General features: G+C 53.0%; 1 protein-coding gene across 2 annotated transcripts in view; it reads right to left on the reverse strand.

Annotated features, from left to right (window-relative positions):
• Positions 1-2,911: 2,911 nt before the first annotated feature.
• The window catches only part of AXIN1 (axin 1), a 170,928-nt gene continuing 151,600 nt past the window's right edge, over positions 2,912-22,239 (reverse strand). For both annotated transcript variants that reach the window (XM_032781584.2, XM_032781583.2), the window contains exons 9-10: positions 11,964-12,131; positions 2,912-5,770 (exon numbers count right to left, since the gene is read on the reverse strand). In XM_032781584.2, the coding sequence (XP_032637475.1) occupies positions 5,644-5,770; positions 11,964-12,131 (295 nt within the window). In that variant the 3' untranslated portion in view covers positions 2,912-5,643. The remainder of the gene's footprint in view (positions 5,771-11,963; positions 12,132-22,239) is intronic.

Below are 22,239 nucleotides of genomic sequence, written 5' to 3' on the forward strand. Positions count from 1 at the left end.
TGTCCATGCCAGCCAGCAGGTGTGAAGCTGCTGAAGACCTAGTGACCTTGGCTAACAAGCCGCCCGGTGCCCTTGCTCACACCTGAGCCCTGGCAGGATTCCCAAATGAACTGTTCCCCTGCCCATCTTGCCCCCAACAAGCACCTGGATGTGTGTACAGCTATCCACCACCAAGTGGCCAGTAGTCCAGGAGTCAGCTGTGATGTGGGAGATCGGGCATCAAGGGCCTTGCTCTTGACAGGCAGAGCAGGGTTTCAAACCCAGGTCTCCCGCACCCTAGTCGAGTGCTCTAACCACTGGGCCATTGGGCAGAAAGGGTGGTGGGGTGTACCTGTGCTTTTTCATGAAAGCCAGCTGAGCTGACTCAGGTCCCCAGCTCGAGGAAGGGTCATGTCTGAGAATCCAAGTGGAGAGGCACCTGACTCTCTCTCCGGGGTCCCTCTCCTCAGCATTTCCCGCTGGCTAGCTTTGGCAGCAACCTGTGCCGCATGCTGGTTTCTGAGACTCCCGTTCCTAGACCCCTCTCTCTCCCCGCCCCCCGAGGACGGTACTGGGAGCCTGGACATCCAGCTCACGCTGTGAATCTCCTAGGTGACAGGGCCTTTGAGGGGAGAGGCTGCAATGCTGCACCCAACTCCCTTTGCGGCTCTAGCCCTCTGGAAACGCGCTGGTCCCCTACCCATAGGAAGCCCGGCAGAGTGCGGCATCTCAGGACCGAACTGTCTTGTCATCCCAGCCTCAGTCTAGAAACAGCCTGAGCCCAGCTGATGCCTCTGCAGAGGAGCTGCATCTGCAGCTCCCAGTGGAGAAAAGCGCTTGCAAGGCTCCTGCCTGGTGAATTCCATCCAGGCACATTCCACCAGGGGGACCCTGGACTGGGACGAGGATGTCTCAGAGCCACTGGGGCCCAGCTTGCCTGGATGTACCCCACCACATCCCAGGTCCTGTAACAGAGTAACATCAGCCTAGGGATTGGGGAGGGGCAAGGCCCCAGCCTGTTCCTCTTCTAGCCCCGGCGAGTCAAGAGGGGCACCACTCCTGAGTCAGGACTGCAGGAGGAACTGCTCCCCATATGGCCAGGCAGGTCCTGGGCAGCACACGCTGCAGTGTGGATCCCTTGCTTTGGCTGAGTAGCCGGCCCAAGGCAAGGACTTTGGGCCAGGATTCTTTGGGCTAGAGCTCATGAACAAGGCCACTCCCAGGTGTTTGCTGCAAAGGAGCCTCTGGGGATGAGCACCAGGGGCTGCAGCTGACTTGGCCGCACCCCAGCCAGCCACTCCCCTCTCTGATTGCCTCTGGTGAGACCTCCAGCCCCTTCTGCCTAGTCATGGCTACTCTCACCCGGTGGCAGATGGGGGAGGGGCCAAGGGTCTGTTCTCTTCCAGGTTCCACCCACAAAATAAACTCCACCCACCTGGGACACCACTCATTGCAGATTGTGCAGCTGCCCCTGCTACGAGCACTTGGTCTCTGAGCACCACTGGGCTCTCCTTGAACAGGGAGAAGGTAAGTGGTGGCATCATCTGAGATGCTGCTCTCAGTGCGTTATGCAGACCTGTGTAGCTCCCTCCCTCCCACAGCTCTTCCTTAGTTAGGGAATGAAACAGTTAATGTTTAAATCATCACTAAGCAACCGAGTTACTATTGCAGTGTGGTGAGTGGAGCTGGTCACACCTTGCCAAGCGATTGTTCCAGGCTTTCTTCAGACTCAGGCAGTCGTCTCTGCAACAGTCACACTCAGTTGTAAAGGTTTCTTTGTACCTGCCGTTTGCTGCTTTTCCCATTTAGCATGGACCATCTCCCCAGCAGCCCAGGACAAGGGGTGTTAGGGAGCTGCCTGCATGAGCCATGTTTGCTCTTAACAGGTTTAATCCCGCTGTGCATCCACCCTCCCTGTCCTGATGGCTCTATGCTTCTCCCCTCCTCAACCACTGCAGCCCCAGATCCCATCTCACCCCCCTCCGGCCCACAGGAATGAAAAGCCTCTTACTTGGGCACATCATTGCCTCCTCTCACCTTCCGGCCCAGCTTTGAGTTGGTCTTTGCTTTCAACATGCGGCCTGGCTTGCATCTCTGGTGTCCTTTCCCACCATTCCTCCCCTTTGCTCTGCTCCCACCACCAGCCTCACTTCTCTCCAGCACCCCAAACAACTGTGCCATCCCAGCAGGGCTCAGTCTCTCCTTTCAAACCCCTTGTTAAAACTCACTCGCTTTTTACTGCCCCAGGAGCAACAATGCTCCCTCTTCGCTGAGACCTGCAATCCCCAGCCGCCCCCCGCCCCCTCAGACAGAGCTCTGACTGCACCCACCCTGTCACCCCGGGGGTGGGATTATAAACTCTGCAGGTCAGGAAGGGGCCTTTCTGGGAATGGAGCGTGCTGCTGAGCACAAGATCAGGGCAATAGGAACCCAGGTAGGGCAGCAACTGGCACTTGCTTTGTAATCCATTTGCACTGAGACTTTGTGCTCATTTTCTTTTCCTAAAAAAAGTCCTTCACACTCTGCATAAATGGCAGGCTGCCAACCCTGGGCTCTTGGCCAAATTTCTATTCTGCCTGCTTTAAACTCCCTCCGCCATTTGAACTGATGAAGGTATTTATGCACCTGGACCAAGCGCCTCTGAAGGGCTGTTCTCTGTGGCTGAACTCTAGCAGAGATGGCTGCATACCAGGGAGGGGTAAAAAAGCATCTTGCAAAAAGGACCCCTCCTGGATTAGACAGCTTGCACTTCACACCCAGGTCTTGAGGCACACACCCTCTCTGAGTCCTGTTCATTTGCTGCTCCCTTCACTGACTCTTTCCAGCACGGCCACCATCCCAGCTACCTACTTCAGCTTGTGTCCTTTGGGGCAGATCTTGCTGAGCCTCGCATACCTCGGCTCTCCAGAGAAGGAAGGAAAACAGCAGCCAATTGGACGTTGGGTTTTTTATTTCATTATTATCCAAGTACCTTTTAAAAGATAATTGTACAAGTCAGCACATGAAAATGCTCAGGAGACGCCGTTTGTAGGCATGCCGCTGGCGGCTGACGCTGCGGTTAGAAAATGTACATATTTACAATGGAACCCTTCAGAAACAAGGGCAAATGGAAAACCTGTGGCTGTCGGGTACATTAACAATCTCACCAGACACAGAATTACAATCCGAACTTAAAAAAAGAAGAAGAAAAATGTTTGTAATGCAGTTCCCTGGATGAAAACAATTTCTCATTTGCTGGACTTCACATAGTGATAGGCAAGTTACAGAACTGTGTTCAAAAGGCACTCTGTGACATATACAATATACTGAGAGGCAAACCTACCTGTGCGGATACACAATCACGCAGGCCTATCCCACTACATCACCTCTGACTGTCATCACCACGCTTGCGCCTAGCAAAGCTGCAGCCAACAGAAAGAGTAGAGCTGAGAACACACAACAGAAGAACCACCGTGGCGAGTCAGTGCTGATGTGAAAGCCTTCACACCCTTGGTGGGGCAGAAATGGACCAGCCCAGAGGCTCACTGATCCACAGGCAGGGCATGGCCTGGTATCTGAAGGGGGTCTGTGTCACTGGATGATTTGACAAAATATTTACACTTGACTCAGGAGCAGTGATGATCCGCAGCGTGGCGGATTAAGAGAGCTCGAAGGGTTGGTGAAGAGAGGCCTGCAGAATGGTGCAGGGACAAGACAGATGCTGGCAAAAGCAACAGGCTCAGGGCTGCATTGTGGACTGTCTGGCACGCTCAGTGGGGAGCACATCTAAACAACAATTGCTTTGGATTCTGAGCCCCCAGCATTCTTGCTTCTGAATAAACACTGACCCTTTGGGAACCTTTCCTGAGGATCCTGTCTTCTCTGCAGCCCGGGTGACTGCTCTCCTTACGGGATGTATCCTCCCAGGAGATTCCTGGGCAGCTCTACTGATGATAAATGGTCCTAGATGTGCCCACCGAGGGGGAAACAGGCAGAAACAACTCTATTTACCACGTGGCCACAAACACAGCCAAAGCATGCCTCCAGCTCCTGGGGGTTAGCACCTTCATCACAGTCTCTCAGAGAGCCCTTTCTCAGAGGATTCAGGTATTAGCAGTGGTGCTACCAGAAGAGATCAACCTGCAGAGCCCATGGTGAGATTTCCTGGCCGCATGGAACAGAAACTACAAGCTTCCAAGTGGTTTTCCCTCTGCACTACAGTTGCTCTGGCTAAGACTCCCGTGACCACATCAGGTCTCAGCATTGGCAGGGCTGACATGCCATGCCACAGCACGACAAATTATTACCATCTGCAGCCTAGCAACCTCCCTCGCGGGATGTTACATTCTAAGTCTTAAGAAGCAAGAGGCTTGAATGGAGGGCTCTCTTTGATTGCTAATTACGTACAATGAGAGCCCTCTGGCGAAGCACACGCTTGGGAAAGGCTTATGGCTGGGAGCACGCGTCACCAGACTTCTCCAGCTATCACTTCTTATCTGCGGAGAAAAGAGCAGAAGACAGCACTTCACAAAGAAAGCTCTCATCAAAATGGTACCTGCTGATCCCAAACCTAATCCTGGTGCACCATGCTCCACGTGTCCCCTCCTGGCCGGACCGTAGCTAACATCCACTGGGATGCACCTGAGTTGCAGGAATCAGACACATATGGACTCCAGTGACAACCAGCTGCAGTATGTGCTCTAACAAAAGACCACTGTGTTAGGAGCTCCTAAATACAAACCCTCTCCTCCAGTGCTTATTCAGTCACAAGAATGCTTGGAGAAAAAGCTCCTAGGAGATCTAGTGGCTTAAAACAGTGGTCTCCAAACCTTTTTGATTGCGTGCCCCTATCAGTAAAAAATTTTTTGAGCATGCATCCCCTGCCGTGCTGGCTCTACCATTTTTGCCAAATTAGAAGGAAAAAAAAAAAGCGCTCCTCCTGCCGCGCACCCCCAAGGATCCTATTGCGCACCCCCTGGGGGGCACGCACCCTGCTTTAGAGACCACTGGCTTAAAACATGGGCAAGGTTAACAGATTAAAAGTGGTTTGTTAAAATATCATAAACCCAGATTTTCACCCCTGAGGCCTTTGTACTGTCAGCATGAGCCAGCCAAAGTGTGGGCTTCCATATCAGCATCTGAGATAGCAGCTTGTGTGGACTTCCCCAAGGGAGTTCTCCACCTCAACACACACACAGTAGCATCAACTAAAAGCCATCCACTGTCAGGACACGGGGAGGGTCAGATGAAGGCAAGGCTCCATGCCGAGCTGGACAGATGGCTGTACACGCTGGGTGAGCTCCAAAGTACCTGTACGTCTTACATTTACATAAGAGCACTGTGACATTGGAAAGATTTTCCTTTTATTACAATATATCAAAAATATGCAGCTTTAGTAAACAAGGTCATATTACACTTTCTAATGCAACTGTACAATGCTACAATACACGTAATATTCTGTCTGGACAGGGAGCCTGACGGGCATCCCGCCGGCAAGTCTGTGTGGCGGAACTCCTCCCACTGGCAATGCGTAGCTCCTGGAAGTCCTCGGGAGGGATCGAGGTGCCTCCCTCAGCCTGGGTCAGCCCAGTACCGAGGGATCTGTGCCTCCCAGAGCACTGACTCTGGATCTGCTCTAGACTGCTGAGATTTCCAAAATCTTTCCCAGGCCTCTTGGCTCTCCTGTTAGTCAATCTTCTCAACCTTTCCAATGATCTTCTCCTCAAAGATGGGCAGGGTGGCCTCATCCTCGCGTACCTCCTCAAACACCACTCCGCAGTCAAACTCATGGCTCACTTTTTTAAAGTAATACCTGCAGAGCAGAGGGGGCCATGTGAACGGATCGCCCAGCTGGCAACAGCCCAGAACCCTGCAGGGTCCCACCCACCAGGGGCTGCACCAGCCCCAGCCATGGGCTCTAATAGGCTTCGGAAGCCACACACTGACTCAAAGCCAAGCATGCCGTACCCCCGATTCCTATGTGATAATGCCTGGGGGGTGGATATGATAAACAGGAATAAATATCCATAACACCCAAATTGGCTCCAGGGCCAGAACTAAAACCCCTCTCCTGCCATCCACCAAACCCTCCCCTTCGGAAGCAGCAGAGCAGAAGAGATACCAGGTGCCTACGATAGCAGGGGACTGGACTCAAGGACCAGCCTTATGTTCCTGCTGATAAGCTTTGCAGGTGATGGCTGGCTCACCAAGGCAGACGTTGCCAATCCTAGTGCAAATACAGCAGAAGTGGCCCTTACCTCAGCTATACTCACAGCACTCCTCGAACCAGGGGCTGACCAGCTGGGTCCTGCAGCCCACCCCCCAAACAGTCCCACAGTATGGACCAAAGTTGCTCTCCGTTTGAGGCTAGAGTTATGGCTTGGAGAGGCTACAAGTCCTAGAATGAAACTAGCCTCTATGCAGCACAGGCAGCCCTCCATTGGGCAGAGTTTGGGGGCTGCTAGCTTGGTACACAACCAGGTTTTTGCTTGCAGCAATTGCTGTGTAACACTCTTCAAAGCCAGACCCTGCTCTTGAAAAAACACACTCAGGCCAAACTGCCTTGTCTGCCCTGATCGTTTGGCTGCAAAGAGTTCAGCTGCTGAACTGTCCCATCTGGACTGCAGCACGGCACAAGGGTAGCTTGGAACCAAATCCCTAAAATACCCATAACTTGCCACTTCAACAACACACAGTGTACACACGTTCAGGGCCAAGGCCGAATTCCTGCCTGATCCACCCTTCTTTAAATTAGTTCCTGGCAGGCCATTTTACCTGCCTCTTAAAGAATATACACACAAGAAACCTCCTTAGCCACTGGGTATTCTCACTTGTCTTCACGGCTAATGACAGCTGCAGCACTGCAGGAGGAAGTGCCACAGAACGGAGCCCCAGGGAAAACACCTCTGACCACATCACCTGCATTGGCTCATTAATCTGTCTCTGCCAGGAGAGACTCATGGGCAAAGCACTCACACCACTGCCTGCTCACAGGTAACACGGATGGCGTCAGCTCTCTCTGGATCCTGTTAGCACATCTCTGCCAGGAATGCCGTATTCCTAGGATTCAACGAGCCTTTGGCCCCTGCCTTGGCTTAGCCTACACTGCCAAGTCACTCACTTGCCTCTCCAACAGCCCTGCGCTGGACTAGCCGTATGCGTCTCAGGGTCTGAGCCTGCTCATTTCTCCGAACCCCAAGCTCTCTGCCCGTGTGGTGCTGCCTCCTTCCTTGCTTAAGGGTTGAGAAAGCCATTCTTTTTAAAACTGGGAAAGATTCCCCCTGCAGGTCCTGCCTTGTTGGAACATGGGGTTCAGCATAGATTCAGAGAAAAGACAGCTACCTTTTCCGTAACTGGTGTTCTTCGAGATGTGTTGCTCATGTCCATTCCACAATAGGTGTGTGCGCTCACCACGTGTACCGGTGCCGGAAGTTTTTCCCCTAGCAGTACCCATAGGGGAGCGCCCCTAGCAACCCCCGGAGTGGCACCTCCATGATGTGGTATAAGGGGCGCTGCGCGCTCCCCCCACCCTCAGTTCCTTCTTGCCAGACAACTCCAACAGAGGGGAAGGAGGGCGGGATGTGGAATGGACATGAGCAACACATCTTGAAGAACAGCAGTTATGGCAAAGGTAACTGTCTTTTCTTCTCCGAGTGATTGCTCATGTGTATTCCACAATAGGTGATTCCAAGCATATCTGCTGGAAGTGGGAAGGAGTCCACAAACTCTCAAGATGGAGGACGGCCCTGCTGAATGCGGCATCCTCCCTGATCTGGGAGACGATCGCATAATGCAAGGTGAATGTGTGTACTGAAGACCACGTGGCGGCCCTACAAATGTCCTGAATGGGGAGATGGGCTAAAAAGGCAGCCGATGAGGCCTGCACCCTAGTCGAGCGTAGCCTCAGAATTGACGGCAGGGGGATACCCACCAAGTCGCAACAGGTACAGATGCACAAGGTGATCCAGTTGGAGTCGCTGAGTGGAGATCATCCGACCTTTCATGTGCTTGGCCGAGGCGATGAACAGTTAACGAGGACTTGCTGAATGGCTTAGTCTGCTCCAGGTAAAAAGCCAGAGCCTGTCTGCCTTGGAGCAGAGGACCGGCAGAAAAATGTGATAGGCGGAGACCACCTTTGGGCGAAACAACGAGTGTGGGCAGAGCTGGATCTTATCTTTATCAAACACCATGTACAGGGGCTCAGAGGTCAGGGCCCTGAGTTCAGAGACCTGCCTAGCTGACACGACTGCCACAGGAAGGCCGCCTTCCACGAGGTGTGAGACCAGGAGTATGTAGCTAGTGGCTCAAACGGGGGCCCACCAGGTTTAGGTTCCACTGCGGGACTGAGGGCGATCCAGCCCCTTAAGGAATCGGCCAGTCATAGCATGGGAGAATACCGTGTGGCCCTGCACCGGCGGGTGGAAGGCCAATACGGCCACCAGGTGCACTTTGACTGTCGAGGGTGCCAGGCCCTGGGCTCTAAGGTGAAGGAGGTAGTCCAGAATCAGCTGGATCAGGGTGGCCACCAGGGAAACGCCCTGCTTGTCCGTCCATCTGGAAAACCGAGACCACTTTGCCAAGTAGGCTCGACATGTGGAGGGTCGCCTGCTTTCTAAGAGGATGTGCTAAACCCCTTCCGAGCACATCCTTTCCTCCCAGCCTAACCATTGAGCAGCCACGCCGTGAGATGGAGTGCTGCTAGGCTGGGGTGGAGGAGGCAGCCCTGGTCCTGGGAGAGTAGGTCCGGGTGGGACAGCAACTGCCACTGTGGGGTGACTGCCAGGCCCATGAGGGTCCCGTACCAATGCTGCCTGGGCCATACTGGGGCAATCAGAAGGACCCAGGCCTTGTCAGTCTTTATCTTTTCCAGGACTTGCCGATCAGCGGGAATGGGGGAAAGGCAAAGAGGAACCAGCCTGACCAGGACAGGGGGAAGGCATCGGAGATAGCGCCCTGTCCCAGCACCCCACAGAGCAGAACTGGGGACAGCGACGGTTCTGCTGAGTCATGAACAGGTCCACCTGGGTAGTTCCCCACACTTGGAAAAGTCTATACACCACCCCTGGGGTGGAGAGACCACTTGTGCTGAGAGGAGAAGTCCCTGCTCAACTGATCTGCCTGTGAGTTCCAGGTGCCTGGTAAATGGAAGGCCTGTAGGCAGATGTCATGGGCAATACGAAAGTCCCACAGCCTGAGGGCTTCGTGGCAGAGAATCGGGCCCTGCCTTACCTGTTGATGTAAAACATCGAGGCCGTGTTGTCCATGAGAACCCTGACCACCGGAGGCCATGCATGCCAGCCGTATCGCCCTGAGCAACTTGATGCTTATGTGCAGTGTCAGATCCTGAGCTGACCACAGACCTTGGGTCTGAACGTTCCCCACATATACCCGCCATCCCAGGTCCAATGCATCGGACACCAGTTCCAGCGACGGGGCCCTGCCCCTGAACGGGACTCCCTGGAGCATGTTTCTCGGGCAGGACCACCATTGTAGGCAGGTGATCACTAACTTGGGCACCGTGAGGACTTTGTCCATCCTGTCCCTGGCCTGGGAGAACTCTAAGACCAACCATAGCTGGAGGGGCATCATCCTGAGTCTGGCGTGATGGACCACATATGTGCACGCTGACATGTGACCCAAGAACTGGAGGCACGCTCTGGCTGTTGTCACCAGACACCTTGTGACCGTGTCGATGAGCCCCTTCAGGGTCTCAAACCTGTCCGGCAGGAGGGAGGCTCTAGCCAATGAGGCGTCCAGGACTGCCCCGATAAACTCTATACGTTGTACCGGGACTAACGAGGACTTGGCGTTGTTTACCAACAGGCCCAAAGTGGTGCATGTGGACAGAAAGAACGCCACGTGATCCCGCACCTGCGACCGGGAGCTGCCCTTGACCAATCAGTTGTCCAGATAGAGGAAGATCTGGACTCCTGGAGCCTGAGGTAGGTCGCTACCACCAACATACATTTCTGATGAGAACTGGCAGGGAGCCCCTGTGCATCCCTTCAAAACCACCTTTTTCCTGCCTGCTTGCCCTTGGAGGACCCAGGCTGGGAGGCAGGCCGAGACTGCCTCTGCAGGTACCTCTTTTAGTCTCGTGACTTTTTATAAGTGGTCTTGTATTTTGAATGGGTGGCCTGGGTGGGAGTCTGCTGTGGCTTGAACTTTGGTTTCGCTGGAGCTGGAACATAGAGATCCAGAGTCTGGAGCGTCGTGCGGGAGTCCTTCAGGCCATGCACCTTTGTATTCGTTTGTTCTGCAAACGGAGCTTTGCCGTCAAACAGGAGGTCCTGCAGGGAGGTCTGCACCTTGCTGGACAGCGCAGAGAGCAGAAGCTATGATGCCCTTCTCATGGACACTGCAGAGGCCATGGACCGCGTGGCCATGTCCGCTGCATCTGAAGCTGCCTGTAGGGTTGCCCTGGCAGCCGCTGTACCCTCCTCCACCAGCATGTTGAACTCCTTTCTGTCACGCTCCTGGAGGAAGTCCTCGAACTTGGGCAGGGAGCCCCACTGATTGAACTCATACCGGTCCAGGAGAGGCTGGTGGTTCACCACCCGTAACTGGAAGCTCGAGGACGAATAATTTTTTCTTCCAAATGAGTCCAGCCTCCTCAAATTTTTATTTTTCGGGGTAGAGGCTGGTTGGCCCTCCTATTCCCTGTGGTTGACCGACTCGACCACCAGGGAGTTAGGAGCAGGGTGGGTGTACAAGTATTCCTGCTCCTTGGCGGGCACAAAATACTTGCGTTCTGCTCTCTTAGAGATGGGGACCAATGAGGCCGGGGTTTGCCACAGGACATTTGAAATTTTTGCCACCCCTTCATGGAGAGGCAAGGCCACCCTGCCTGGTGCCGAAGAGGACAGTACATTAAACAGGGAATCCAAGGGCTCCTCCCTCTCCTCTGCAGTGCCGAATAGTTGATGGCACCGAAGGGTTGCCACGTACTGACACCGCGGTGCGGTGCCAACTTGGAGCGGTGCGCCGGAGCCAGGGTCAGTGCTGACTCCATCAGAATAGCCCAGAGCCTAATGTCCCTTCCTCTCTTGGTCCTAGGCTTAAACGACTAGCAAATCTTGCAGCGATTGCTGAGATGGTTTCCTCCGAACAGCGTAAACAGTCCGCGTGCGGATCACTCACTGGCATAGGTCGCCTACAAGTGTCACACGACTTAAAATCCGGGGCGCGGGGCATGCCCCGGCCCGGGCGCTTTAGCTGAACTAAACTAACTAATCAACTAACTAACTACAGGTACCACACACTGAACAAACAAGCAGTTCTTGGGACGAGCCGCAGCAAAGCTGGAGCAGAGCAGTTCCAAAGCACCATCACTGGCACCAAGGAACTGACGGTGGGGGGAATGTGCAGTGTCCCTTATACTGCGCCATGGAGGCGCCACTCCAGGGGCCGCTAGGGGCGCTCCCCTATGGGTACTGCTAGGGAAAAAAATTCTGGCATCGTCGCATGTGGCGAGCACGCAAACCTATTGTGGAATACACATAAGCAATCACTCAAAGAAGAAGGGCACTTCTCGAAATACTCGGAGCACACACCTGAGAACCCCGCCATGTGCAGAAGGCTGAGGCGGTGACGGTGTTGCTCTGGGATAGGAAGGGCCTTGTCTCCTTAGTTTCCTGCGCACTCCCGTGATTCCCACTCCCATTGACACCTGCTGCTTTGGGTTTAGCATCCTGGCATTGTACTGAGACAGCGTCCCCAGCTGACTCAGGAACACCACCTCCCCAGGGCAGTCCCTTGCCTTGTCTACCTTGCATGGCCCCATCTCCGGAGAATCACTGCAAGACAAGACACCATGACATCCTTGGTACTGGGGAACATACACAGTAAAGAGCTAGTGCTGCCGGCTCAGAGGGAGGCCCTGACACCCGCCTTAGGGGCAAAGGGGAGGAAGAGCCAAAAGGTGAACATGGCCATCCATGGAAAGCAGAGACCTAGGGGCAGGCTGCGCTGAATGGACTTTACCGTAGGTCTCTCCTCTGCCTTACCTGTAGTTCCCTTTCTTGGTGAGCAGCTCCTTAAACTGTCCCAGCGTGACCACACGCCCTTTGACCAAGGTGCGGTAAGGGATGGGCTCTCCACAGAAGTAGTACGCGACCACGATATTCTCACATGGCTGGGAAGCACCATTGCCTGGTCTCTTCTGGGGCTTCAACCTGACATGAAAAACAAGAACATTCCCACTAAGTAATGAGGCCGGGCCTGTTGGCTCATTCTGGCCGAGTCTGCTGGAGTTTCCAAGGAGTCGGGCTGCCACTGGGAAACTAGAGATGTGGGTTAATGGTAGACATCCGTGTGCCCTAGTTAACGCTCACTGCAGGCTCCTGGGGACCAGCTGACACGGGACTGGTGGGCTCCTGCAGTCCCATGGTCAGGGAATTGGTTCCCAGCTCCCCAGTGAAATGGGAGACCCGTCCCATTAGGAGTCTCCTGCTCCCCTGAGCTGTCACATGTGGCAAGGAATTGAGGAAGGCTGCAGGGGGACTCTGCTGACCGCTGCCCTGCTGGGAGAATGCCTCTCCCCCTCTGGACTGATTTCTTCATTTCCAGGGTCAGCCAGGGCCAAAAGGCACATCCTGGGCCCCACCTCTGCCTTCTGGACTGCCCTGGAGGAAGCAGAAACTCAGTAGCTTGGCCCATGACAGTCAGCCAGGGACGAACTGATGCCCAGGGATGGAAAGTTATATGGGCCTGTGGTGCCCATGCTCCAGCAATATTCAGGGGCCGAGGGCTCGGCTCCACCAAGCTTCGGGGCCTGGTCTCTCCCACAGCCCCACTTGCTGCCCCCATGTGCGTTCCCTGAGCATCCCTCCCTGCTTGGGCAGCAGACCCCTACCTGCAGCTCCGTACTGCACTCTGCTCTGCTGCCTCCTGGCATCAACTGCAGCTGCAAGGTTCTGCACTACCAACCACTGGTGTCAGGGCAGGCTGACCCAGGCTGACCTTGACCCTGCCCTTCTGCCTTTGACGGATGGACCCTTCCCTTTTCCGGCAGGACCCTCCACCAGCACAGGGAGCCCCCTTGCCTGCAGTAACTGCTCCTGCCCGCCCCCCAGGCAAGGGGCAGCCCCATCCCCCACCCTCAGTGAGGGGCAGCAGCAGGGGAGGTGGTGCCCATGTGATGGCAGCTCCGCCCCGCATGCCCCACAGGGTAGGTGAGGGGACTTCCTGGACCTGAGAGGGGCCCTAGGAGCACATGCAATGACAGTGCTGAGAGGTGAGTGTGCTGCCGAGGGGAAAGGGGGTTGCTCCCCTGGAGCTCGCTGCTGCTGGTGGGGAGAGGGCTGGCAGGGGGAGTCCTCTCTGGCCTACCTGCACCCCAAACTCCTCCTTCCTGGCCCCGCTCCATCCCGGAGCCCGCAACCCCAGCCAGAGCCCCCACACCTTTGCCCTCCAACCCTCTGCCCCAGCCCTGAACCCCTCTCATACCCCAACCTCCTCATCCCTGGCCCCGCCTCACCTCAGAGCCCGCACCCCCAGCCAGAGCCCCCACCTTCCCGCACTCCAACCCTCTGCCCTAGCTCCCTCCTGCAGCATGAACCTCTCATCTCTGGCCCCACCCGCAGCCCTTACCCCCACACTCCAACCCTCTGCCCGAGCCCCTCCCATACTGCAAACCCCTGATCCCCAGTCCCACCCCAGAGCTCTCACATTTTTACATTATTTTAAAAAATATATATCATCTTACAAGGCAGGTATGTGTGTGTGGGGGACTTGGGCCCGTTCTGGGCACCACCAAAATTATACAAACCTGCCACTCCCTGTGTCCACACAAGCCTGGACAGCACGGAGCAGGCCCTGGAGGGAACGCCCTCACTCAGACCCGTTCTGTCTTGTAGGGAAGATGGCGTTTGGTTTTTTAAATTGGAGTCCATCTTCAGGACACCCCATCAGCTGATCCTGTCCCTCTCAGAGCTGCGGGGGGGCCTCCAAGGGCCTGGAGGTGGGCTGTGGAGAAGTTTGACACTGGCTGCCTGAGAGGATGCAGTAACAAGCAGCTGGTTTTATCTAAGAGAGCACGTGCTCCAGCTCTCCCAGCAACGAGGCCTCTTGCTGGGCCCATGGAGCTGTTTCATGAGGTTCATGAGAACTAGCTACTGGGGACCAGGGCTGGCTCTACTGTTTTTGCCCCCAAGCAGCACGCCGAATTGCCGCTGCAGATGGCAGGTGCAGTCCGTATGCCATTAGGGCGGCACATGCGTTTCTGCGGCAGCAGCAATTCAGTGGCAGCTTCTGTCTTCAGCCAGAAGACAGAAGCTGCGCCGCCACGGACAGATGAACACACAGCTCTCCACTTCTCAGCCCGTGGCTCTCTAGACAGTGGGAGGTAATGCTTGCCTGCCAGGACGGGGTGCTGAGGTTTAATACTGATTCATGTTTGTAAAGCCCTGTTGACCCCTGGATGACAGGAGCTAGTCAACAGTGAAGTATGAGGAGCATCCTCTCCAAAGGCGAGCTTGAGCTCACCTGTGCCAGCATGCTTAGCCCATCAGGGCAGTATGGGGTTGCTAGCACAGCTTGCTAATTCCCAATACAGGGTACAGAGGGTCAGGCTGATAGACAGACCCAATGGGGCTGCTGCTAGGGAGAGAGAATGCAGGTTCTAATTCAGCTGTGGCACATTTCAGTTGCTCCCCTCCTCTTCCCGCAGCATCACTCAGTTTGAGGAAGAGGGCTCCTGGGCCCACAAGCATGAGAGGGAAGGGGCTGTGCTAACAAGCCCTCCTCGGCTTTCAGGGCAGGAGCTCAGTGTCCCTTTACAGGAGCCGATGGGAGCGCTACTAGCATGGGACACCTGTACAAACAGACAGGCGTGTGATTCCTGCTGACTGCGCCGCCTCCAGAGACAATCTGTGTCTGCAGAGTGCAGGCAGCATGTTTCTACACCCTCCTACAAACCACAGACTGGGCACATGTAGCATCAGCATAGCAGGGCATTCAGCATCTGCTAAGAGGGAATCTAGTTTGTAATCTGCTGTGCATTCCCCCTCCAGCGCAATAAAAAGCAGGAAGAGAAATTTCCTTTCCATATGAGAGACAGCAATGATTTCTGAACAATCTGCAGAATCCCTCTCTCCTGGGTCCCAGAGCTAGCCATGTAAGCCAGCGGGGAACGCTCCCTGGGCAGCCCTGCATCCACAATTACAGTGTAAACACACGGCCACTGCCAGCCTGTCTTTACCAAACCAGGATGGCGTTTCACTAGTCTATGCAAACTGGATCATTTCTCTTACTCCTACACACAGGAATGCATAAGGCAGCCTGACTTATTAAGGGCAAGACTCGTTTTCTTATTGCCAAGACAACTTTCTGGAGGTTTTAACATCCTCAAAAGAAGCAAATCAAAGAGATAACTGAGGCCACTATTATAGAGGGGAGCCCCCTTGCTATCAGCAGCTAATTTAGCAGGTGGTTTTGAATCGACAATCTGGGAACCAGTAAAAGGTTTTTTTGGGGGCGGGGAGGAGGAGCATAGATGCCAACTCCATGGGTGCTCCGTGGCTAAAGCATCCAAGAGGAAAAATTGTTGGGTGCTCTGCACCCACTGGCAGCCAAGCTCCCTGCCCCACCCCAGCTCACCTCCGCCTCCTCCCCGGAGCATGCCATCTCTGCTTCTTCTCTCAGCGCTTGCCGCCGTGAAACAGCAGTTTCGCGGTGTAACAAGCTGTGGGAGGGAACGGGGAGGAGCGTGAATGCAGCGTGCTATGAGAAAGAGGCGGGGTCGGGGTGGGAATTTGGGGAAGGAGTCCAATAGGGGCAGGGAGGGGGTGGAGACTTTGGGGAAGGGATTGGAACGGGGATGAGGTAGGGGTGGAGTCGGAGTGGGGCAGCGTGAGCACCCACCAGTGCCAGGAGAAGTTGGTGCCTATGGGGAGGAGCACATACTCCTCTGAATCCCCAGAGCAGCTGTGTGTGTGAACGCACTTCTGGAGGTTTGGAGGCTACACAATCAGGGGATGTCCCCTTGCAGCTATGACACAAATCCCGGGTAGCATTTTGTTAACAATCCCCCCAAAAGTCCATGTGCCAGATGCTGGGTGTGGAACCAGGTGGGCACGCTCCCGGTGTGGGGGGCACGCTCCCGGTGTGGGGGGCACATTTTCAATCTTATTATTTTTGGAACCTCTTAAAGTGTTGGTGCATTCGCTATGCACAACCCAGGGTACTGAGTTAGCTGGTGCTATGGTTACGGCTGTCACATCACGTCTCAAAGAACCCTATTTTCAAAGGCGGATACACTGAGCAATAATAGCATTTTGCACTTCCATAACGCCGTTCACCTGTGCTCTTCTCATTCATAAAGGTTAGACAAATTCACCACTTGGTACGTGTGTGTTTAGCCAGAGGTGGCTTTTGCTCTGAAATCCACATAAGTTTGGCAGCTTTGAAAATTACAAAACAGTGGACTGGATTAAAGGATGGTTTTATATTTATATAACTGGAAGCTCACTATAAAAACAGAATTTGACAAGCACATGAGCTAACCCCAGTTTTGCTATTTTGGAAATAACCTTTAAATATTGGCTCACACACAGAGTGACTTTTTTATTACATGCCTATGTAAATATCGACATGGAAAACGTGGGCAGGGGAAAATCTTTTTGCCTCCTTTCAAAGCCGTGACAGGTAAAGTGTAACTCAAATGTTGTTGGTGCATTTTCTGCTTAGAAGAGCCTGTGAAAAAGAGTGCAGGGTTTCTAAGTTGCCACTAAGGGCCCCCCACTGCCAGCACAGCTTCAGAGCCTCTCCAAGCTGCATCACAAAGCACAGGCTGGCCATTAGCTAGGAGAGCATTCAAAAACTGAACCATCCTTGGAAAAAACACGCATTCCAATGAAAGTAAAAACAGTTCATAAAGTCAGGCGAATTCTGAGCCAAAAGTTAATAAAGAGGTGTGGAAAACCTCCCACTCCCCAGGTGTCTCACAACTCTCCTAGCCCAGGGACGGCTGAGATGTGTACCTCAGAGGCCTGGGCTGTGCATTTGTATGGCATAGAATATGCAAGTTACACATGGCATCCACAGGCTTAATCCATGTTGCCCACAATACTGATGGGTAAAGAAGTCCTTGTTCATCCTGTGAGATGGAGACCGCTCAGTCTGTTCTGGGAACGAGAATGCTGAGGAACACAGACAAACGCCGGCAGCCTTGCCAGCCCCACCAGGGCCCTGCTCCACCAGGGCAGTGTGAGTAAGGGAGAGATGGCAGCAGCTTGGTGCAGGTGGCCACAGCTCTCTCACAAACAGTTGTTAACTGACCATGCTAAGAGTGGGGAAAATCAAGAGATCCTATGTCCTTTCTTCCTAGGGTGAGAAAGATGCTGCTGCAGTTCTGCTGGGCGGAGAGCAGGGGAAGGGAATGAGCACTGGCCCATCTGAGTTACCTGTAAAGCACGTTCCCACCTGGAGAAGCAGCAGAATCTGACTGTTATGCTGAGTCCTGCTGGAGCACGTCTTTGGTGCCTCCCTTACTCCAAGGGCCTCTCAAAACAGAAGGGAGAGAGAAATGGTACCACCATGGAAAACGGACTTGGGTTCTAGGCATGTCCAGGAGTGCGCCTGTTTCTTTTCAAAGCACAGGCACAGGTTGCTAATGCCTAGGAACGCTAACTCTGGTACTTTTTATGGGGCTGGGAAACACCCCCCCCATTTTTAGACACCGTCCACTTTTGCCATAAATCAAAGCAGTGTAGGCTGCCGGAACTGGGACAGAGAGATGACTGTGTACAGAGAACACATGAAGAGCAGTGGCACATACTCCGACTTGGAGAGATACAGGTCAGAGATAGTAGATATCGCATTCAGCACTGGAATACAAGCCGGCCTGACAGAAGAGCGACCACACTGGACCTAAAGAACAATCTCAAACTAGAAACATGTGGCTAACCTCCATCGCTGCTAAAGATTACAGCACAGTATGGCACTGGCACAAGAGGCTGCAGCAGCTCACTCAATGGGGTATTCCAGGGAACAGGCAAGGACCATTTTCCCCAACTCCTTGGTGGTGCGAAGGTCAGGAACTCACATTAGCTCTTCGCATCAGTCGATCCCAGCACACGTTGCCAAAGGACTCACCCAGCCATCAGTCACAGCCAGGTATTTAGAGAGACTGCCGGAGTAGCCAATCATTCCATACGTATATTCCCCCTCCTCACAAGAACACTCCTACACTCCACATGAGATCTACCTCTGCTACACACAGCAAGAGACCTGCCTGTGCAATGTGTCTCCCCCGCTCTCTGACCTGGTTTCCAAGAGAAAAATGCATTTCTGTTGGAATGCTGGGAACACTGTTTGAATTGCTGAAGTCAGCTGTGCACACCTCCTCTCTGTACCCTTTAAAAAGACAGGGTTTGGTCAACCTATGCCGAATCTCTCTGCCTCAACATGAATTGATTTTAGCTATAATCAAGCCTTAAATACAGACCTTATGAAAAAAACAGAGTAGTGTCCTGATCAGCTTACAAAAATAGAAGATGGCTTGAGCAAACCAGCTGGGCACAGAAGGCGCTTTCATCTCTGGAGCAGCAACCCTGATAGAGAAGCAGCTCCTTGTGACATGCCTGCTCCAGCACCACAAAGAGCAGGCAACAAACCAGAAAGACCACAGCACAAAATGCTTCTTCGCAAACACCCCAGGAGCCATGATCAGAACATCTAGCACGCAAGGAACCCTATTGACTATGGAACAAGATCAAAAGTCTCAGAGCTGCTGTTTTTTGGAGCAGAACATTTTACTGTGGTGATCAACGTACCCAACATACGCTTTTGTCTGGAAACTGCAGCTCAGAGGGGGCTGTTTGTAAGTAATCTCTGACCCCTATAATAAACAAGCCGCCTTCTCCCGAACAGGACACAACCACATCGCTGCCTGTTGCGCCAGCCCTTTGCCATTCCAAGGAAGGCTCCCGAGCCCCACCTTTGTCCAATGTGCCACTACTGACTGTCCTACTGGCTGTCCTGTTCAAAAGGACAATGTATAAATATGCCATCACAACTCCCATCCTCCTCCCCTGCATCTATAGGGTTCCCAGTCCCACTGAGCTAGTGGTTTTTCAGTACTGTCAGCTTTGGAAATGTGACGCTGAGTTACACTCCATGTATACAGTTCCAAAGTAATCAAGTGTTACTTCTGTTCTGAACATGCAATGCTATTTGAGAACAAAGAGGATGCCTTAATGCTGCACTAAGATGACTCACTGCAGTTGCACTTCATTATTATCCTTGTGACTATCTAACAGGCTATTAGGATGACCGGTGTAGTTGCATCATGCTGGAGCCACAAGTGAAAGAGGCGCAGTTTCAACATGGAAGGAAGGTTCATGGCACCAAGGCTGTTGGTACCCTGAGCTGGATATGGTCCGGGTAGCTTTACAAGGGCTGTGTTACTCCTGGGCAGAGGCAGAGCAAATGGACTAGCCTGAGGTCTGAGTGTCTGCCCCTGCCATGGCCATGTTCATTACACATCAAATGCACGTTAGAACGTCTGCTGGATGGGGAGTTGGGCTGAGCATAAACTAGTGTGCCACTTGCAGAAGCTGTCAGTCTGAACAGCTAATACACACCACCACCTGCCTAAGGGCTCCCTACATCTCACTGGGACCTAGCTAAAGAAACTAGCTGTGCACCTGAGGTGAGGGAAATGGTTCAGAGACACCAGCACAGGCAGAAACAGAAGAGCACCCTAGGGGCTGGGGCCTTTAAGAATTGGGGGGGATTTGTTGTGCACCCAACACCTAACAGCTTCAGAACAGCTCCCAAGGAAGCCTGCGCCTCCCACAGCAGGTCCCCGCCTGCACAGGGAGAGCAGGACCTGTCCAGTGAAGATTTGGCTGTCTTTACAGTTGGGTACAGATACACGCTTTGCATCCAGAGCCAGAACACGGTGGTGGCTGGAGTGCTGCTGAGTGACACCGCTCACCTTTGTCTAGAACAGCCAGGTATTTTTTAGGAGACAGTATAAGAGATTGTGGGGCTTCTGGAGGGTCCCTTCAGAAGGAGGGGACAGCTTACGGAGAAGGTAAACGTGTGAGCAACACGGTCAATTTGACAGGGACGTTAACCCTTCCTAGAAGGGGTCAAAGAGCTTAGCTCTCTCAGAACAGTCAGGGTCAGCTGGTGCCTCCTGCTCTCCTCCTCTGTCCGAAAGGAGGCCCTGGAGTCCCCCGAGGCAGAGTCTCTGTGTGGAAGCTCTCTTTGCTTTCCGAAAACAAAGGACCAGCCTCTACCAAACCCTGCTGTTTCGCTGGGCTTTTGGTTCCATTGCAGCAGCTCCCCACTGAAATGAACGCATTTTAAAGGGCGTAGCCTACAGGTACAGGCAGGTGTGAGATAGCCATGGATTAAGGCAGTAGGCTGGTAAGGTATTTAGCATAGCCAAACAAGGCCTCAGGGCCAAAGAATGATTTGACGTAAGTAGCTAACCAGTAAAGTGACCCCAGATCATGTTATCACAAGATGGCTATGGCCCAATACCCCAAGATATAAGAAATGCGATAAAACTCCTGATATTTAGAAAATAGATACTGCAATGTACCAGTTACAGCTGGTTCGAGCATTCTGGGGATTTTGCAGACATCAGATGTCAGCAGATGCCCAACCACAAGAACACCATGGTAACTAATTGACATATGTGCTAATAAGCCTGAGGTGAAGGGCATCCCAACATTAATGGGGTGTGGGAGTTCAAATGAGGAAGAGGGGCTGAAACATTAGACTTAGTGGAGTCAGTACAACACATTATCAAAGCTGTATCACAGCCTGGATGCCTGGGACAGGCCAAGACAAGAACTACTGGTGATGGTGACATGGAAAATAATGATTAACACTTCAGGTTGTTCTGTAAGGGATGGAGTGAGTATATGGCTGCTCAGACACTCGTTCTATGTTTTCTCTATCTTGTTGAGTTGGAGTGTTTGTAACGTTGCTCTCTGTGTTAATAAAACTATTGCAAATTCAGAATGTTTTTGCTAAGTGCAAATGTTGCAATTGTGGATGTCAGGGTTCCCAAGTGATTCTAATAATACTGGGCCTGATCTTGGGACAAGAACCTACTGAACCTTAGACCAGTGGTCCCCAACCTTTTTGTGGCCAGTAGCACGTTCATGTTTTCAGAAAAGTGTGGCAGGAGCCAACAATTTTTCAAGGCTTATTTTGTATTTGTACATTAAATAATACAAAAAACATCATATTTAATATAACATAATATATGAATCCAGAGAGAAGCTGGAGAGAAGCCACGACAACAGAGAACACCGGCGTCCACAGCCTGCAGCCCCGGAGCTCTCTGTCCCCATCAGGCACAGGGCAGTGGCTTGTCTCCCCTGCTGGGCACTAGGCAGGCTCCGCGCCTGCTGGGAACAGAGAACACCATTCTCGCAGCCTGAGCTCTATGTCCCCGTCAGGTGCAGGGCTGCGACTTCTCTCCTCTGCTGGGCACTAGGCGGGCACACAAAAATGCCCCACCAGGCACCATGATGCCTGCGGACACCACGTTTGGGACCACTGCCTTAGAGTGTTAGCTGGGAATTCTTAGGTAATCAATATAGTTAATACATAATTGTTTTTGTCATTGGAGGTTTTTAAGAACAGGTTAGACAAACACGTGCCAGGAATGATCTAGTTATTATGTAGTCCTGCCTTGCGTGCAGGGGACTGAACTAGGGCCTGGTCTACACTACGTGTTTAAACCGAATTCAGCAGCGTTAAACCGATTTAACCCTGCACCCGTCCACACAACGAGGCCCTTTACATCGATATAAAGGGCTCTTTAAACTGGTTTCTGTACTCCTCCCTGACAAGAGGAGTAGCGCTGAAATCGGTATTGCCATGTCAGATTAGCTGTGTGTGGCACAATTCGACGGCATTGCTCCGGGTGGTATCCACAGTGCACCATTGTGACCGTCTGGAAAGCAATCCGAACTCAGATGCACAGGCCAGGTAGACAGGAAAAGCCCGCGCGAACTTTTGAATTTCATTTCCTGTTTGCCCAGCATGGACTCTGATCAGCACGGTGGCGATGCAGTCCCAAATCCAAAAAGAGCTCCAGCATGGACCATACGGGAGATACTGGATCTGATCGCTGTTATGGGGAGACAAATCTGTTCTATTAGAGCCCCATTACAGAAGACGAAATGACAAAGCATTTGAAAAAATCTCCAGGCTATGAGAAAAGAGGCCACAGCAGGGACTCAACACAGTGCTGCGTAACAAGCGTAATGGAAAGCCAAAGAATCAAATGGACGCTCACGAGGGAGGGAGCGG

Source organism: Chelonoidis abingdonii, chromosome 9 (assembly GCF_003597395.2).
Source record: "Chelonoidis abingdonii isolate Lonesome George chromosome 9, CheloAbing_2.0, whole genome shotgun sequence".
Taxonomy (NCBI): domain Eukaryota; kingdom Metazoa; phylum Chordata; order Testudines; family Testudinidae; genus Chelonoidis; species Chelonoidis abingdonii.